This window comes from Rhopalosiphum maidis, chromosome 3, assembly GCF_003676215.2.
Source record: "Rhopalosiphum maidis isolate BTI-1 chromosome 3, ASM367621v3, whole genome shotgun sequence".
Taxonomy (NCBI): Eukaryota; Metazoa; Arthropoda; class Insecta; order Hemiptera; family Aphididae; genus Rhopalosiphum; species Rhopalosiphum maidis.
Window position 1 is genome coordinate 34,138,089 of NC_040879.1, and position 21,386 is coordinate 34,159,474.

At 28.2% G+C, this 21,386-nt stretch overlaps 1 protein-coding gene across 3 annotated transcripts; it reads right to left on the reverse strand.

Annotated features, from left to right (window-relative positions):
* Positions 1-9,984: 9,984 nt before the first annotated feature.
* On the reverse strand, positions 9,985-20,281 carry LOC113559424 (probable phosphorylase b kinase regulatory subunit alpha). 3 transcript variants are annotated; one of them, XM_026965239.1, is made up of 25 exons: positions 20,168-20,281; positions 19,725-20,094; positions 19,374-19,532; positions 18,523-18,739; positions 17,265-17,347; positions 17,007-17,198; positions 16,732-16,920; positions 16,523-16,675; positions 16,259-16,432; positions 15,973-16,186; positions 15,635-15,744; positions 14,513-14,660; positions 14,171-14,243; positions 14,016-14,107; positions 13,796-13,957; positions 13,598-13,736; positions 12,358-12,491; positions 12,111-12,283; positions 11,912-12,034; positions 11,617-11,845; positions 11,491-11,543; positions 10,984-11,148; positions 10,832-10,885; positions 10,558-10,761; positions 10,275-10,496 (listed from the first exon to the last, which is right to left on the reverse strand). In XM_026965239.1, the coding sequence occupies exons 2-25, from the start codon at positions 19,809-19,811 to the stop codon at positions 10,275-10,277; spliced, it is 3,549 nt and encodes a 1,182-aa protein (XP_026821040.1). In that variant the 5' UTR covers positions 19,812-20,094; positions 20,168-20,281. The 3 variants fall into 3 exon arrangements, with proteins under 3 accessions (XP_026821037.1, XP_026821040.1, XP_026821038.1); XM_026965237.1 differs by lacking the exon at positions 14,513-14,660 and adding an exon at positions 15,153-15,300; XM_026965236.1 differs by lacking the exon at positions 20,168-20,281 and having other exon boundaries at positions 9,985-10,496; positions 19,725-19,811.
* Between the last annotated feature and the right edge of the window lie 1,105 nt (positions 20,282-21,386).

Here is a 21,386-nt window from a genome sequence, read left to right on the forward strand (position 1 = left end):
CATAATCTTAGGTACAATAAAAAACTTTTGACATTCATACGAACGATATAGTAACTTCGGACTTTGTTCTTTCGTCTTCTGGTTTCTTTAGTATCTTAATTAATTTGTTGATGTCCCCGTCTGATCTCTACGTCATTACTACTGGTTTCTCTCAATCCAAAGTCACACAGGATATGAATCTCTTTGCTAGCACGTTATCAAATGTCGTCCCGTCATTCTCTGTCATTGTTGCTCTTGACAACGCTTCGATCTATGACTCCTCAATCATTTGTAGGAGTACAACAAGTGACACATAGTAATCTGGGACCTCAAATCTCGGCGAGCCCTTAGGTAAATCAAAGTCTGAAAATCTGTGTAAATGGTTAACTTGATCACTAAGTTGAAGCATTGCCATTTGTTCACAACCCATATCATTGCCATTACTCCAATTTTCCTAAATAATATTTTGACTCCGCCTCTGTTAGCTTTTTGTTAATATTAAGGCGCATTACCATCGTTTTCCCACTGTAACAGCATTGCTCTAATTCCGACCAAACTGGCTTCCATGTGTACCTCAGTTAAAAACGCATTTTGATTAAACATAGTCATTACAGGCATAATTACCAAGCAATATTTTAATTTGTCAAAAGCAACTTGTCGAACTTCACTACACACTAACTTTGTTCTGGTCTTTGTCAGATTCGTCAATGATAATGCCATGGTAGCAAAATTTACCACAAACTTTCGGAAAAATCCCTTAAATCCTAGAAACTTACGTGTAGTATGAACATCACCTGTAACTGAAAACTGTTGCACCCTATTGTCTTTGCACCACTTAGATATATTGTTCCTTTATCAACAAAAAAATCCAACAATTCTTCATATTTAACATTTAACCCTCATTTAGCTGGTTTCACTTAACACGTGACAATCATAATGTACAACAGTATTTAGGGTTGACTAAATATTTAAGGCATTATTTCCAGTAGTACGCATAAATAACAAAGCACCTTACACAAGACCAAGAAGATGCATTTGAAAAACTGAAACAAGTATTCACTAATAAACCACTATTACAATTATATGACCTATTTGCAGTACAGATGTAAACTATGATGCTTCACAGCTAAATCTTGGAGTAATTATTTTACAAAGGGATAAACAAGCGTTAATGCATCCCAGTCATCTATGCTAGCCGTCAAACAACTGCTAAGGAAACTCGTTACCATTTTATCGAACTAGAGACATTGGCTATAGTATGATCACTTCAAAAATTTTGTGTTTATCTGATTGAAAAGAAGTTCAAAGTCATCACTGACTATGCTGCTCTCATATGTTCTTTCAGTAAGAAAAATATTATACCCAGGATAGCAAGGTAGTTGCTAAAAACTACGGATTATGATTTTGAATTCGAATACCGTGTGGGTAACAAAATGAATCGTTCGGAGGCCCTATCTAGAAATCCAAATAAAAATGAGGGGATGATAGATAAAATGAAGAAGCTATATATTTTACTGAACATAGGAAACAATGAATACTGGCTGAAAATTTCTCAACGTCAAGATAAAAAAAAAAATCAATGATATCATTAGAATATTGAGGTGTGAGGAAAAAAGAACTTTGACTAAAGCTGAAAAAAAATATATAATGAGTTTAGTGTACCTAATAGATGGTAAGCTATATTGTCAAAATGGTGATTAACTTCTATGGGTTTTGCCAGATAGAGCAAGAAGTCAAATTACAAAATTATTTCATAATAATGCAAGCCATCCAACAACGGAGAACGCATTGGAGAAATTACCGCGTCATTACTGGTTCTCATATTTGAAGATGTGTGTTAAATAGTTTATTGAGCCTTGTTTAGACCGTCTTTATAAAAAAGAGAGAGGGAACTGATAGTGGAAAGTATTGCGATTTTGTTATTCATATGATTATTATGAGTTCAACCGTCAAAGGCAGCTCATAGTGTTTTGTAATTCGTTTTTTTTTTGTATAATTTGTTGTTAATAAGGTTATGTTTAATTTTTTAAGTAATTAATAGTATAAACTATTAAGATATCATTTTTTACAAACCCAAATTTTTTTTTAGAAACATTAGTGACAAGGTATTTTGACCCACTGACCTGTATTACCTTACCCATATAGGACCTAAAAATAGTAAAAACTATAAATCATTAATAAAAATAAATATTTTTTTGTTTTCATTTTAGAACAAAATACTAAGATCACACAACGGTCAAGAATTTCCATCAAAGAATATACAAGTAGGTATAATAATAGGTATATTAAATATACTACAAAATGAGTAAAAATCTCATAACATCTGACACGGAACATAAGATTTTAAATACCTTTAAATACTACAGACAAGGATCTAGCGTGCCAAGCGATGGTAACTGTGGCTTACATGCAATATGTAGAGCTTTAGTCGAAGGAGTGCTCATGACGAAGAGAAAAATCAAGCCGGATTCATTAATGGTCAATATATTCTGCATGTTTGATCTCCAGAAGCTACCAAACTACTGGTGGTCGGATGAGGAGTTGGCAGTGATCGCTAATTATTTTGGATACGATATGTACATCTACAACGAAACGGACAGAACAGGTATAGTGTTTGGCAAAGGAATCCGACCACCACTGGTTTTGTACAGCGTCGAAAACAACTCGCACTGGATACCTGGTAAGAAGACGGTGATACCATCATCATGTGTACCAAAAAATTTTACTGTTGTTGAGAATATATCGGAAGTGCTGAGCATAAAACAAATTAAGATAAAAATCAAAGGGCATTTATTAATGATGTCTTTGAATCTCGATGAAGAACATGTAGAAAGTTACAGTGAAAAGCGCAACAGATGTCGCAGTGTTAGCAGTGGAAGACGTGTTAAAAGCAGTAGTAGAAGACATAATGGAAGTCGCAGTGGAGTGCGTGATGATGGAAAAAGCCTAATTGGAAGAAATAAAGTGAGCCGCAATAAAAGACGCGATGAAAACCGTAGAGGACGAAATGGAAGCCGCAGTAGTGATAGAGTACAAATTGCAAGACGAGATGGTAGCTGTGCAAAATCGAAACGAGGCCGTGGTGGAAGAGAAGAAAGAAGTCATAGTGGAGGAGAAAAAATAAACCACAGTGGAAAAGAAAAAGGCAACCACAGTAAAAGGGATGAAGAAAGCCTTAGTGGAAAAAGTTATGAAAGTGTGTTAGTATCATGTACACCTCCAGTTAAGGACAATCACAGCCGTAGAACGGCGAAGCGATATATGAGCCTGTACTCAACATTGAAAAACACAATGCTCAGCAAGATAATAAAGCAGATGTGTCACTGGAACCAGAACAAAGAAAATAAATACAAGAAATTGGTCTTATTTGACTCTGATGAATACAGGGGTGTCGATCCCAAAGATGCAATATTCGACGCCATTCACAATACTCGTTCCACGATTATTCAGGAAATATTACATCATTATCTCTCAAAGAAAGAGCTTACATTATTGATATTAGAAGTCACCGAGGCCTTGTCGCCACCGCAACCTTCTGAACCCTCTGTGGTTCAGTTTAAAGTAGACAAGTATCCGCAGTTCGAACCCACCGAGGCCAAATGTCCTCCTGTGATGGATGTCAACTGTTATTCGACTGAAACCATTGACTGCGGTTTGAGCACTTCCGTTGACTCCTGTTCGAATGAGTCCACTGACTATTATTCAAACGTGGCTGTTGTATGCTGTCCAGAAGTGGCCGTCGACTCTTCATACGTAAGATCCGATAGCCCATGCGATTTTATTGAGTGTCCATTTACTGGACCTGAGTTTACGTGTTCAGACCCATGGTTTAACGATAATTATGAGTGTCCATTTACTAGACCTGGGTATACGTGTTCAGACCCATGGATTAACGACAATTACGTCACTAATTTATTTGACAGTTGTGCTCTCAAACGGGATAAAAACATGGGCGTTGGGTTGTTTGATCGCGTCTACAAAAAAACAGTTAAGTTTGGCGTCATAGTACGCTGCTTAGTAAAACAAAAACGTACAGAGAAGGGTCCTCCGGCAGTGGTGGACACTCCGGCGATGCCAGCTTCAGTGGTAGCAGCTGCAGCAGTCGCATCTCCGATTATGACAGCTTGGGTGGTGGGACCTCCAGAGTTTGCACTTCTAGTGATACGAGAGGCTTCGGCTCCAGCGATGGTGGTTACTCCGGATATGACTCCTCCGACGATGGTGGCTGTAGAGGTAGCTGCTCCGACTAAGGTTGCTTTACCGGACAAGGATCTTGTTACAGTCTTAGTGGACAACAATCACGCAACTGTTTCGATGAAGGGAAATCTAACGGTGGCATCAGCAGACAACAATTCATCGGTGAAGCCAAAAGCAAGAGTCAGACGATATTTTTCGCTCAAAAAAATCTGGCGGAAAAAAATGTAACTGAAAACTTAACAATTTAAAGACCGTGGAATAAACAGTATAAAATAATATCAACCTATTTAATACCTCAATATAAACGTGTACGATGACATATTATGCACACTACCTATATTATATTACACAATGTACCTCATGTAGAAGTAGAATTATCAAATGTGTAAACTATAATACAAGCTATTATTATTATAAACAATACACATACCAATTACCTATATTACGCCTAAAATAATTGGTAAGAATCAAAAATGATTTTTACAGGGTTCTATAATATATAAACAATAATTCTAAAAACAAAAATACGGATATGAATTAAAACCATTTTAAATAATATTTTTAAAGCAAATTTTCGAGAGATTCAGTATTTGTATCATTTTATGATTTTTAATTGGCCATCACTAAATTTATTCAAACACATATTTTTGATCTTTCTATAATAATATAATATGGATTATCTAATCAGTTTTTTAATACCTCAATTTAAATATTTTATATATCATTTTTATTTAAATCTGATAACGTAACTATACTCTATTCACAATGAAATCAGACCTCAGTGGCCAACTTGTGCGCATGTGCGTGTTTTTACGACACAACATGCGTACAAATAGAATAGTAAAGTTATATCGGTGGGTTTGACAAACGGGTGTTGTCTGATCGCTGTCCGATGAAAATTGGTCACCGCTCACCGCCAAGGTCTGATCTCATTCTGAATAGAGTGTAGAAAAAATATACGTTAACAAATTTCTATAAGAACATATTCTCAGGTTAATTTTATTATATAATTATATTTTATTATTATATTTCAGCCAGCCTATAATTCACTGTCACAACAGTATCCAATAGGATTTTTGGGGTTCAAAGCATACAGTTATCAAAATAGACAAAAAGATCTATAAACTTAAAGTTGATTCCTTGATATAGTTTATCAAATTCGCAATTGATAGAGCCAATTACCTTATTCACTCTTATGACAATGATTGTGGCACTGCCACTGACTGTAATATTGTCATATATGTCAATATTGTTATATATTTTATCACTTTTTTTCGGTTTTTAAACTATTTTAAATAAACGTTAATAATTTAAACTTTTAAATAATTTAAGATACTATTTGAGTTAGATTTACAGGGTTAGTAAGTTACATTACTAACCTAGGAAATGTTCGGATAAAGGGTCTACTGATTGATCAAGAACTGCATAATTCTGTAACAAATGTTTAATATTATATAATATTTAAAAAATTGTTATAATTTATTGAAATTTAGGTATTATTAATAGTTATTTATTTAGCAAATATATATTATGTATTTATCTACCAATATTCAATTATATTTATGAATTTTGTGTAGGTATTGTTAAATATTAAATACCTATGACTTATAAGATTACTTATTTTATAATATATTTGAAACATATTTCATTAAATTTATTATTAGAAATAACCAATTTTATGACATTATAAAAATACCAATCTAGAACCTATAACAGACCTATAAAGAAAAGCAAAAATATATACATTTAAGGACCGAAAGTCATACTACACCTCTAACAATAGACAATAATTTTGATTTCATATTAATTTATGATAATATATTACCGTCGCACATTGTAATTTCTAGAATATGATAGATGGTTCACATAATGTTACAGAAAAAAAAAAAACATTAACTATTTAACGAAATTAAAATTTAGCCAAATCAAGCATGTCACAATAATAACCAATGAAACGATACCTATAGTACAGAGAAGGTAGTATAAAAAGATAAAATTGAGACTTTGGAATTTCGTACCTTAAATGTATATAACAAATGTATGTATTATGTATGTGTGTGTTGTTAAATTTATTTAAATTTTATAAAAATTGTGACTTTGAGAGCAAGAGACGGTAAGATTGTATTCAAGAACGTAAGAAAATACTAAGTACCTATATTATATTATACAGGTGCCAACACCAAAAACAAACTACCGATCTCCATAATATTTATTTATATACTACACTTGTATATTATATGTAATTATTTACTCCAATGTTGCAGATGAATATTTTATATATATTTAAATAAACTTAGGTATATGTAATTCTCGATGATAAATTTGTGCGGATACAATGGAAAGGATTGAACAAGCCAATTGTTATTGATATATATTAAAATGTCTAATCATTTCTTATATTATATACATTAGTCATTAAGTTATTATAATCACCCGTATTTTTCTGCAATTATTTCAATAATCGAAATAAATATTACAATAATAATAAAATGTAGTTTAGTGTTACGTGTTATAAGATAGGTATCTACGATTTATTTCGATAAGTATTGTAACAAAAAAAAAAATAACGTTTAGCTTTAAGTACGATATAAATTGTTAATTTATTTTTACTGAGCATAGCTTAAGTTATTTTTTTTTTTTTGAGGGGAGGAGGAGCTCAAATATAATTATATTAATATGTTTTCACGAAAATATAACATAATTACCTAATTAAAGTCGAGTTCCCAGCTGCGGTATCTATACTTTATTCTATTTTGGTAATCATGGAATCATTAGCTAACCAGTAACCATGATCTACCAGTTGGGTCGAGTTTAACTTTTGGACACGACACGACAGACGACAAATATGTGAACTCGACTATAATGGTAGAGAGATCCTCCTTACTACTCAATGGCATATATTACACATAATTATATTCATAATTTATAATTTAATTTTCATTATCATTACTATTCAATTATGCCTGACTTTTATTTTTTTTAATTTTATACATTATAAAACGCAACTGACGGATTTTTTAATTAGTTCGAAAAGAAAACACATTTACAGTTAATTAAGGTACCTATCATAAATTATTGAGGTGCTATTAACATTACCAATTAATTTATATGCCATCCTTAATTAACAAGGTGCTATTTATCACTAACTACAAATCTTATCTAAAAAGTAGGGACTGGATTTGTATGTAAGTATAGCCATAAGCTATGAACTAAGATACACAATTATATTTTAGTTCATGTTATAAGCTAATTACTTACCAATTATAACACATATTCTTAAAAAATAATTGGTAAAATAAAAATATCAATCTTTTCATTTTTGTACTGTAACTACTACAATCAGTATAACCACTTTGATTATACCAATATATGTTCAGTTTGTAAATGTTCAATAAGAAATACTTATCATATAGCTGGTAAGTATTTTATACAAATTATAAATGTATTTTCTAAAACTGGGAAAGCTCAAAATAGTAAGTGAGCAGCTATACCATAATCATCAATTTTTAAGACATGATTTAAAATTACAATTTTAATGAACTAAATACAAACAGAACCTGTTAATTTTAATATTTAAATAATGAAATGGGAGAACATAAAAAATTTTTTACTGATCATTATAATATTTAATTAGCTGTAAATATTCAATACATAACTTTTAAAATTTATAATTTTTCGGAGACCAAGGTAATTTCCAAGCCTCTGGCTACTGACTCAAGATTCCAATTCACTTCAAGCAGTAAAAAGTCCATAAGAATATATAAAAACATGAAATCCTGTCTCTACTAATTATAATCATACAATAACACAAATTAATTATCATGCTCTTTATACAGATATGTACTTTCTTCAGAGTTACTCTCTCTCAATAGTATTTAATATATAGCATTGTACTACAATAGTATCATACAAATCCTATATCATAAATGTCCAATTTCCTAACAAGATAAGGAGGTAATAACATTTTTTAAATTCTCATCAGTATATATAATGGTATCTAACACAGTATCACACATGCAAAAATAATTAATACGTAAATAAACTAAAATAATAGCACAAATAACATTATAATAGTACGGAAAGATATTGGATATAATATATATAAAAAAAATGAAAGATACGCTTAAATTAAAATCAACATAATGCGACCATTAATTATTTAACAAAATGTGTTTTCAGTGTGTATTCAATTTGATCAACTATATTATTAAAAACTTAGCAGGCATTTTCTGGGCAAGTGATTTTTGTTTTAATTTTTAGTGTGTAGAGTGTTGTAACTAAGGCATCTCAAAGTAAATCGCGTAGTTTGTATTAATACTATTACTAAATTTAACTAAATAAAATATTATTATTATGTATTATACTATTCGTTATCATTATTATTTATAAGTGTGTTTAAATGTGTTAGTATGTAAAAAATAAATTACATTTAAAAATTATGAGCACACAATTTACTTAATATTATAATGAAATATAATCTCACACAACTGTTTGAACATTTTATATTGTTTGTTTGTGTCTAATTTATATATATAATAATTTATAATATTTATCATTGAATTAAAAACATAGTAATAGTCATAGGTAATGTTTACTTTTATTATATATTATTATGTTACTAATTATGCATACTTATTATTATAATCTGTTATATTCATTAATCATTATAATATTTGTAAGAAACAAAATGATTTATAATAAGGGGTACTGCTTAATTGTCTAATGTCATTAATCATCATATATGATCACTTTTTAAGACCTTACAATTATGCCTATTTATTGTAAAATAGAATTAATAACATATTTGTGTGATAATATGGTCCATATTGAGCGGTACCTACTGTAGTCACTATAAAAGTTTTAAGTACAATTTTAAATGTTGAATTTCTATCAAACTGTACAGTGAACAGTTACAAAATATTAATAAACATTAATTGCGCAAATGGTTGGGAATTTGGACAGAAACAAAAAGACGAATTTAGCAATCTAAAAAATGTACGAAAATCTCAACTACAGTTAAATATATTATAAGATGCCTCTCAAACAGTCAGAGTATATATGGCAATGCTCAATTTTGATGAAATATTAAAGAAATTAAATAATATTAATAAAATTGTAGTCTTTTGGTGGTAGTCCAGATTCCATATCATTAACGCATTTCTATTGTTACCATTTGTGTTAAATTATTTAATTAGCTATATGTGTTCCTTTTACAGTTATTACTCACAAAACTTTCATATTTTCATCAAAGTCAAATTTGTTGTCTATTTAATAGATTCAATTATAAAATATATACTAAATTTCTATAAAAATAAATATTTAACATTTAATAGTTTCAGAATAATATCGATCAAATAAAAATACATTTTATTTTCCAATAAAATCTCTATTAATTAAGAAATTAGAATATAAACTACATTTTCAGCATTTTACTAGGTATTAATTTAATTTAAAGTATCTCCAAACTAGATAAAAAAATTTTAGAAGTACTTAAGAACTTGTTAAAAACTATCTTAGTTTAATTATAAACTATAAATATTTATCAAACTATTTTTGATAAATAGCTAAAATATTATAACAGAAGTAGACAATCAATTCTCAAAATTATTTGGAAGAGTATCATTATTTTGATTAAATATTTAAACAACTTATTTATATAAAAATTTACAATTTAAAGATTAATAATTTGACTAGTAATATGGCAGTGTATAATTTTAAGTATTAAGAAAGTATAGTAAAGATATTATATTAATTATTTTTTATATTGCCATGATTAAATTTTTTTAAATATTATAAATGTTTGAACCACATCAGAATCACAATTCTCATTTAACTACTTTTATTTAAGTACATTTAATTTATTATTTTTTTAGTTCATTGTTCAAACAATCACAATTATTAAAGTATAATTAATACTATTAAATATACAATTGTATTATCAATTAAATAATAACTGTATGCATAAACAATACTATAGGAATTCTTTTTCACAATAATTAAAAAACTACGACTATGTTATTTCCAATTGGAATTAAAATTCAAACTATCATTAATATAGCGTGGTACTAAAATTTTTTAAACAAAAATTAATAATAAAATCATGAAATAGAACAGTCAACATCAGTTAGTCCCAAGGAATCTTCTAAGACATAGGCAATTGCTCTTATAATGTATGACATTGTTCCATAACTTCCACTTGGGGCACTGTCATAGAAATGTTGACAAATATACGCAGCACCACCACATAACAGTGAGCCAGCCTGGGTGAGTTCTTTGTGTATTTTTGCACAGCACAAAGTAGCATCTCCATTAATAGCAATCTATTATTAGATAAATAAATAAAAATGTGTGGTTATGAAATACAAAAAACTTTTGACATACTTGATCTTGTAAAAATAATTCATTAGCTTTATGTACAAAATCTTCAATTGTTATTATTCGATGTGGAGTAGGTGAAATTTCTTGTTCAGCATACAGTGTAAATATCATTAATGTCTCGACAATTAGCTGTCTATACTCAGGATGTGGAATCCAATTCAGTACGGTTTCTACAGCTAAAGCAAATTTCAACTCACCGGATGTCATCTAAGTCAAGTAAAAATGTATCAATTTAATGTTCAAATTATACGTATCTATCTTGAAAAATTTAACTTACTTCTTGGGTTAAGCTCTGTGATAAGAGTTTTCCATCAATAGCTATTCCACAACACTAAAATAAAAAAAAAATAATTTTGCTACTTTTCATCAATCTTTATTTAGATCAAATTTATTTATAATGGATTTTAGGATTGACAAATATATTTGTACCTTTTCTAAAATAATCCAAACACGTTTATAGAATTCTCGGGGTACTCGATTTAATGCTCCATCTAAACGTCTACGCCGTAACCATTGACCTTGACGATCACTCTCTAATGCATCATTGTTGACTTCCGATTTATCAGTCAACAATAATCCTTCAATTTGGCTTTTCTATTAATTACAATTATCATATTAATTTGTGTATTAGTTTGTTGCTTGTACTCTATTTTTTTTATACGTTTTTGGTCAAGAGGTTTCAGTAAAAAATGTATGATTTAAATTACAAAAATACATTTAATATGCAATTTATGTTAGTTATAATCACTTTGAACATTCATATAATTAAAAAATTATTATTTGATTAATTGACATAAAATAAAATGTGCTGCAACTGCTACATACAAAAAAGGTAGTGATAACTTAAATAATACCAAGGATATCTTATAAATACCAAGGATACAAATAAATATCTCACCACGTGACTAATAATAACTTAAGTATACTATTAATTACCTTACTGACATGACTTGATTTGTAGCTAACTACTGAAAAATTACCACGTCCAACTAGAAAACAAAATCAAATTTGTTGAAAAATTATATTTAATTATATTTTTAGCTATGTAATTTAATAATTTACCGCTACTCAATATAAATTCTTTTCCACTCATGATATGATGTAAGAGATTTTTCATCTCAAACGGTGATAAATTAAATAAATGTTCGGAACCTTCTTCCCCTGAACAATTTAATGTTCTAGACAATTCACCAGCCATAACTTGTATAATCAAACCAACTCGAAGCCTTAACATTTCCAAAAACAATTGTGGTTCGGTCCTCACAAACATGGCCAAATAAACTAAAAGTTCCTAAATTTTATAATAAAAATTGAATATATCAGATAGATTTTAAAATTATAAATTGATAAACTTTACCTGTGTTAACATGGCTGTACTTTCATCATCTCCATAAGCATCATGAATTACTTGTCGTAATTCACCTTCAGGTAAAGGTGTTGATATTGTATGCTCATTAAATGGAGGCATACCAATAGTTACCTTAAATAAAAATGTTTGTCAGTTTTTCAAAACATACTTCTTCAAAATATATTTATTTTTTTTAAATTTAATTTACCTGTTTTTGACGAACCAAAAGATCTGTTAAAGCTTTGGCTAAATCTTCCACGCGTTTCCCTAACATTCCAGCCGTATGTCTGACTAAACCCCAATGATTTTGTTGACATGCCTTTTCATAAAGTAATTTTAATAAATCTTTAACTAAAACTGGTTTACAGTCTTCCTTCATTCCTATTAAGAGATTGAAAATTGAATAAATGTTATAAACAAAAATAAATTTAACTATAATTTATAATTGTGTCAACCTGTATCATATTCTAAGCCATAAGTGTCCACTAAGTATTGTAAAATATCTCCTTTTTCTTCCAAGTCTGATTCACTTAACATAGATAAAATACCGTCCAATTCAGCTTCAGCATACAGTAACTCTGTACTTGCCCTTAAAATATGCTTAAATTTAGGGCAATTTTTCAAGAAATATGTACATATTAAAACGTTAAGTCGTAATCATTATTTCACTGAGTATATAAATAATAACACAAGTATAAGAAATAGCAAGTAATAGTTTTAAAAAGAGAAAAAAAATTGCGTTAGCATCTTTTTGAAATTTTGAAATTGCTTTTTATAATTCTAAATGACACCAGGTCACCAGATTTTGCCTTAACTACCCACACAACTGCTCATAGCCACAACTATTCATTCATTAGATACTACACAAATAGAAAATCATTTAAAAAAGTAAAAATATCTTTTTCTTAAAATTGTTAGTGCTTAAAATGTGGTATCTTCAAGCATAAACCATCTTGCATATGTCAATGATAAATATTTGCAAGAAAATACTAATTTACAACAAACTGTATTGTTAAAATGTTTAATATTGATATTTTTAACAAGTAATAATAATAATAAATTAAAATTATAAAAAATACAATGTGTTTTTAACAAAAGAAAATAAAATAATTAAAATATTATGCAATAAGTGGTATAAATTGTTTTTACACCTTGATAATCACCAAAAAAAAGTAAGTATTTTAAGTAAGACAATTATTTGTGAAGAATTATAAAAAATTTCAGCCTTAACTCAAGAAGAAGCTATACCCGCATGTGTTGTCTCTGTCTTACACACGCGTAACATAGTTGAAAACTGTTTTGCGTGGGACAATTTTACTCCCTCGATATTTATATCAAAATTATCAAAATTTTAAATCGCATTGAGAAGAACTTTACCTGTGTCTTAGCGTTTTAATTTTTTTGATAACAAGAATGAAATTAAAGTTATCGGTTTGAGAACTTTAGGTTTTTTTCATTTAATTATTAAAAATTATAGGTTACCATTATCAAAAAAATTAAAACGCTACAACACAGGTAAAATTATTCTCAATACGATTTAAAATTTTGGTAATTTTGATATAAATATCGAGGGAGTAAAATTGTCCCGCGCAAAACAGTTTTTAACTATATTCCGCGTATATAAGACAGAGACAACTTATGCGGGTATAGCGTCCTCTTAATATTCAAATTTATTAAAACAAATATTTATATTACTTAAAACGACTATGGAGTCGTGGTCGATGGTGCTCTCTTTTAGTTGGCATTACTACATTATTATCAGGAGATGGACTTCTTTGTGCTAATAAATTAGAAGCAGCTAGTGTTTCAGCTACTTGAATACGTCGTTCTTCAGCTGTTAACAATAGTTTAAGAAAATTAAAATTAAATAAATTGTTCAAATAATATAATTACCGTCAAGCATAAATGATCTGGTTTTCTTTATAGCTCCTTTAACTGACATTTTTCTTTTAATTTTCAAATTTTTGCTAGGCATACGAGTTAATAAAGTAGACTGATTTGTAAAACTTTTGATAATATGCTCATCTAAATACTGTTCTACCTCTGTATTAAGCTCTAAAAGGTATAATTTATGGTTAATAAAAATTAATAAGAAAATTAAAGAGAAACTTACTATATGGCATTCCAATTTCTTGACTACCTAAGAAACTAAGATTTGTAACACAAGAAGTGCTAAGAAAGCCATTAAGGTTTCCCAAAGTTACCCTAGAAAAAATAAAAATAAAATATGCATTTTGAGTACTTAAAACACTTAATATGGTAAGTTACCTTGTTCCGTTAATATAACCACTTTTCAATTTTTTGATTGTTGTTATAACAGCTAAAGGAATTTTACCTTGATCTATAAACAGTATGTATAGTATTTAGTATTTATACTTGATAATTAATTAGATAAATTAATAAATTAATATTTTAAGGTTTAAAACAAATCAATTCTGTAAAGGAGTTATTAAAAACTTATGACATAGCCATGCAACAAAAACAACACAAAGCTTAAATAACATGATATGCAGAGCTTGATGCTAAATAAATAGAAATTCTTAAAATAACTTTTTACACCATTAATATTGATAGTTTTGAATATATTATATAATTATATATTCACCTTACCTACAAAATTTGATGAAGCAATTATAGTGTATGTTGGACGACCTAACATATGCTTCCAACTCATTGTCAAAAATGCTAGATCCATCATAATATTGTTTAATAACAATTCGATATCATTTCCCATATAATATTGGTCCAAATCAAGTGTCTACTAAAAAATAATACCTAATAGCACTAATTCATTCACTAGGTACTACATAGTAAATACATAAAAATAAAATAAAAACATATTTTCCCTAAATATTTCTATTATTTTGTAATGTATTTAGAAAAATAACCCAAAAATTAATTTATATCAATCAATTAACAGCAACTCATTAAAATAAAAACACACTCACAAACTTCAAATTCAATCTTATGTATAAAACACTTTTTGTCAATTCTTTATTAATACACCAAAAGGCAAAAACACTATTACTTTAATTATTAATGATTGTTAACTACTATATTTATTTATTATTTACAAAAAAATAAGAATTTAAATACAAATAAATAATATGATTTGTCAATTTCATAGAAAAATGTTAAATTTAAATTCATATTTTGTTAAAGAATAATATATTTTATAGTTATTAATTTATAATTCCACAATATATTAATACAAAATTATATTTTTGAATATTTATAAAACAATAAATACCATAATGCAGTTTTTTTATAACAATAACAACTGTGGGTCGGCCTAATAGGTTTTGCCAACTAGACTTTAAGAAGTTAATTTCATTCTTAAATAAATCTATCATCAGATTATTGTCAGATGCAATGTAATATCTTTGACGATCTGTAATCTAGATTTAAATAGTTGAAAAAAAAAATAATTATATTTTAACACTGATTTAACCTGTCCTATTGTATTATTTTAAAATATTTTTTAAACTAAAAATCTATAACTTTTCAGTTTTCCTATACCATTTCTGTAATATTATATGAGTGTTGAGATAATTAAAATATAAGGTGTAAACTATCTAAATTAATGTCAACAAAGGCTAATATATTTTTTTCTTTAAATAATATAGTTTACATGTGTAATCAATCTATTATCTACATTCTACATAGTGTATACTCCTTACATTAAAAATTGATTGTAAAAATAATCATTTTATTTATTATATAACCATATACCTGTGGAGTGAAGGCAAATATTCGATCTTGTAATGTATATAACTTGCTGGTACTAAGAATTCCAACATCACGAGATTTTCTTCCAGATAATCCAAGTTTTTCATTTCGACCTAGTATTTAAAGATAACAAAAACAATGATCATTATTATTTTGAAAAATAAAAATAATTGTTATGATTTAAATTTAACAACAGTATTCTCGTAAATACAAAATATTTTTACTTTTAAATTACAAAAGTATTGTATTATCAACTATACAATTAGTAATAGTTTACCTAGTTAGTCCCCCCCCAAACTATTACAGAGCGCATACATATAAAAAAAAAAGTTATAGCTTACCTAAATATGTATAAAGATGACTAAGAACAGTTGAAGGTTGTACCTCAATTGGTGAAACTTCACTAATAGTTTGAACAACGATATCATGTTGGAGAAGTAGATCACGAATTGCATTATCTTCAGCCAACACAACTACTTGTACAACAACATCGGGTTTTTTTTCCAAACATAAACGCCTATTTAATGGATCTAGTTCTCCAACAGCTAGAAAATTCTATGAAAGTATATAGTATTTACTGTAAATGATCTTGGTTACAAATAAACATATTCTAAAAAAATAGCTTACTTCTTGTAAAAGTTTTCCAAGCATATAGAGTGACTGTGCCCATAAAAACGGACATCTTCCTAACGCTATTCGTTTTTGACTCCCTGGGTTTTCAATTTCTGCATTTATATTTTCACTCTCTAATGCATACAATTCAGGTACGAGTTTTATATCATCTTCAGAATCTATCATTACCTGCTCAATATTAATAAAAGTTATTATTTTAGTAAACTATCTTAACACGTACAAGATTTTAACTATTTTCTTAATATTTTTTTTTTTTACCTTTTCTAAAGCATCAACATAAAAATTTGCAGTTACTGTATCATTTTGAAAACAATAATCTAATATCAAGTAACAAAAAAATAATGGCCATTCACATTCAATCTTTTCAAACACCCTTAATTCATGAAGGTCATAATGAAGTCTATTAGGATCCTATAATTTGTATAAGTCATTTAAAGGTAAAACAATTACTAAGAAAATTAATTTACTTCACGTGGAGTTTTGTGGCCATCTCTTAAAAACCGTTTACAACCATATTTGCCCATCAAATTTGATACAATAGCATTTCTTGTTAACTGAATCAATTGTGGATCATCAACCGAAAACGCCGGGAAGCTAATAACCGACAAAAGACTGCTGTCTAATTCTTTTGAACTTGATTCTCTTGGTAGCATAGACTAGAACATATAAAATTATTTTAACCTTTATATTCAAACAAAAAACTTTTACTTCACTACATTTACTTTTACTTATTATCACTAACTTGTAAAACTGCATGACATTTTTGCGCTTCATCTGACAATATATGTATCACAGAAAATGGCCCACCTCGTGCTCCAAATAAGTCCAAATCATTCATTGCTTCCAGAGCAGCCTTAGCCATTCCAATACTACTTGCATTTAATTCAGGTAGACCATGATTTGATTTATCACCTCGTTCCCATACACCATAATCCTAAGTAAAATCCATGAAGTAATATTCATAGTTGTATTTCAAAATAAAAAGCAAAAATGTACTAACTGGTATACAATATGCAGATTCAATATAAAATACTAAATTTTGAATAAAAGACACTTCGTCTAAGTTGAACACAATTTGAAGACCTTAAAATATAATGATGGACAAATATTAAAAATCAAGTATATAGAACAGGATAAATAACCCACACATTACTTTTTAGTATTATAAAATACCAGAATACTTTATTGGAAAATAATTTTTTCCGAGTACATACTGATATTATTACAAAAATATTTATATACAGAAGATGAGAGAATGTCAGTACTATCTTTTTTACTTTTGACCTTTTACCAAGTCAATAAGCCAAATTTGTATTCAGCAGAACCAATCATGTATTGTTAGTTTTAATCTACCGTGGGTCGCATGCTGAGAATTTGTCTTAATCATTTTTAATGTAATATTATATATTTATGTTTTAAATTACCAAAAAAAATATTTATTATGTAATTTATAATAACTTTAATTACTTTTCAAATTCATAAATTTTAATATCTATTGTATCAAATTTCTATATCATATTATATAATTAAATAATTGAGCTTTAATATTATAATTATTAATGTCTCATAGAAATATTTCTCATGGTACCTATTTAGTTATGGGTCACATTAGACAAATACACACATTTTTTTATATGTTACTAATAATAAGGTAGATGGAAGCTTAAGATAATAAAGAGATACAATGATAGTGGTAATTAAAATAATAACAAAATAAGCAAATATCTTATCGTGCAATTAATAATAGATTAATATTAAAGTGAAAATGTCTAATTGTCTAACTTAAAGTTGATAGCATCAATGTTTATACATTGATTTCTTAATGATATTGAAATTGGAATGCAACTAAGTAATATATAAAATATTAAAATTTAAAAATTCTCATACATCACATAAAATCTTAAACAGCAAAAAAAAAAGCCAACACACAAATACAGATAATCTTAACTTAAAATTTTAGCATAATTTTATTCATTCAAGTATTAAAGCTAACAGCATAAAGAAGTTAATTATCGTGTTTAAAAATGTTATATTTTATTTGGATTTAAAAGTAAAAAACAAATAGTGCACTGATAATTGACATACTCTCAAACAGTGTAACCATTAAAATACATTAATGATAAAAAAATTATATTTGAAGTGCATTTTTTCATTAAATAATTATAATATACAAAACTAAACTAGCTTAATATTAATATTGGTTTGGTTACTAACTAAATTACCCAATGTAAATATTGCAAACATTTTCTTAAAGTTACCTGATGCTGTCATTTGTGCTAGTATTAGTAAATATAATGAAATAGCATCAATTTGTAAGTGTCCCCATTCGTTATCACCAACAACTGTTTGCCCTGTTGCAGAACTATACTTAGCATGTAAAGAATGTAATGGATTTTGGGAAACTTTAAATTGTTCTACTTTATCTTTTTGTTGCATCATTGCCATTAATAACCCACGCATCAATTTCACACAACTCTGCAAAACAATAAATTATAATTAAAGCATAACTAAATTATGTATAATATAAATATCATTTTTTTTAAAATTATATTTACCTACTTTAAACATAATTGTTCATTGTCAGACATAATAACCACCAATAGTTATAGGTACTTTTAAAATTTTAAATAATAAGCATTCATAAATAACTATTAATTATTAAATTATACAAATTATATATATATATTAAAATGTATTATGGTTACCACGGTAGATTACGTGATGGTTACTGATTATGATAGTATCATTAGAGGCTATAGCCATTAATTTAACTCTAGATTCTAGAGTAGAGAGTATACTTTATAGTGTTGAAAAAAATCAAAATTGAATAAATAATATATTATAGATACAATAAATTATAAAGCCATGAAAATACACTTAAATATATAAAAGAAAAATTTGACCTAGTTATAAATATTCATGTATTAAAACTTATGTTTTAAAACTAAAAATAAATAAATATTTTGATATATTATGATTAAGCAGTCAAACAAATATATAAATTTAAATAATATTGAAAAGAAGTTAAAATATTAAACAATTTGCAAAAAAATATCATTAGAAGCTTATGTAAAATTTGTTATATACTATATTGATTTATTCAAAATACCTGTTCAAGTTCATAAGTTTTTGCTCGGTCTTCATCCATATCTGCCATTTTTTTACAGGCCATAGATAAGCCCCATACAGCCAATACTGTATAAATATTGTCTCTGATCCAAGCATCTGAGTTACTTGGGCTGGCTGGAAATAAGCCTGTGACTGGATTCTACAATATTATAAGTATGATTATTATTAGCACTTTCATTTGAAAAATAATTGACATTTACAAACAAGACTTGCAAGTGTATTGTCTCTTCAGTGACAGTTTTCAGTGTTATTTAACGTTGACAGGGTTTAACGATGATGGAAAGTAGGATATTGGAATAGTAATACCACAATAATAATATGTTGATCGTACCTGATGACACAGTATGATATTGTGGACCATTTTGTGATAGTAGTCTAGTCGCTGACCGGCAATGCTTCTGTTATTCATTTTTGACATTCTTCTCGCAGACCGCCTGATTGATCACAAAGCGTTCAAGGACCAAATTGAAGGTAACAGACAAAAACTTGGGTACCAAAGGCGATGATTAGAGATGAACGGCAAAGGTTGAGGGCTCCGAGAACTTGGTTTAACGGAGCAATCGGTAATTAGGTAGTTAACAAAACGAATTTTAAACAATTCGACAGCAGAGTTCCGGGCACGTACAGTTGAAAAATCGGACTTATCTCCTTCCCGAGTGATCGGGATTCGAGAGACCCGGACGATCGTATGTGACGTACTTCTATTTATAATAGTAATAGTAATAATAAATAATCATCCGACAAGACACATTATGTATTGTATTATTGTAGTACTTATAGTAATTATTGGTTTTTCTCTTTCACTCGTTTCTACATCGGCCACTTGCGGTCTCTCTCTATCCCACTGGCTCGTCCAAACTTTTTGAATATTGAACTGTTCGTATCTCATTATACTGTTTTTTATATTATAATTTCTCTCTCTTTATCAGCTCGCTCGTTATCACCGTTTCACATATCACATGGCCCAGTAATATATATATTTTTTTTTTTACACAGTCGTCACTAGAACGCCGGCGTCATCCGTAACTGCGATAATATTATATAACAATATCAGTATACAAGGTCGTACTCACAAGTCAGAACGAAACTGTTAATCGGCTTATGTCAGCTTGTAACAAACCATAGGCATTTCATGATATTGCTGTTAAAAGTAATTCGTAATTATAGCAGGTTGATTTAATTTTAATAATAATAAAATAATATTATACCATAATATTTTATTATTTTTATTACTGTTATTAGTCTTTAAGACAATACCACCTTAATATCTCCTCAATAGAGTTAATGTGTTCGTGGTATCTATTATTGTTGACAAAAAATGTTCCTAACACAGTAGCACAATCGATTATAGTATAAACCTGCCTTTTTATTTTGTGATAAATGTTAAATGTATACATAATACATACAAATATATGATATATTTCAAGCAGTGTAGAAAAATGTATGTGTCATGAGCACAACTTGTATTTTTGTGTTGCGTGTATAGGGCGGGGCACTAAAACGGCTATAATTTTCAAAGATAAATTATAAAATAAATAAATTATTATTTATTTTTATTATAATAAAATACATAACTTGCCATTTATTTTTTAAAAATGATGTCCTCAAAATGACTGCCATCTCTTCTTAAGCACTCTTCTAGTGTCTAGCCTACTTCGTATATTTTCCAAATCGCATTAGAATCGTATAATAAAATTGCCCCGTGCACGCGTCTATGTGGTGTTAGTAGAAAATATAAGAAACAGGCTAGACGATATGACTATCATCTTGGGGACATAATTTAAAAATAATAATTGGCAAGTGATGCACTTTATTATAATAAAGAATAGTTAATTATTGTTCTGTTTTTTTATTCAATAATTTATCTTTAAAAATCGGCCGTTTCAGTGCTCCACCCTGATAGCTCACTTCAGGATCATTATTTCGACTTTTTCAGATTTGTGAGATTTTAGGCAGATCATGTAAAAAAACAGATATTAATGTGTACATTTTT

Bases quoted from the DNA above. Each gene is read 5' to 3' on its own strand.
- LOC113559424 (XM_026965236.1), bottom strand. From the start codon at position 19,811: ATGTCAAAAATGAATAACAGAAGCATTGCCGGTCAGCGACTAGACTAC. The intron at 12,492-13,597 runs GTAATATAAATA...GCATATTTTAAG, and splicing joins CGACTCCATAGTCGTTTTAA to GGCAAGTACAGAGTTACTGT. The intron at 10,886-10,983 runs GTACAAATATAT...TTTTTATTTTAG, and splicing joins TTTGGATTATTTTAGAAAAG to TGTTGTGGAATAGCTATTGA.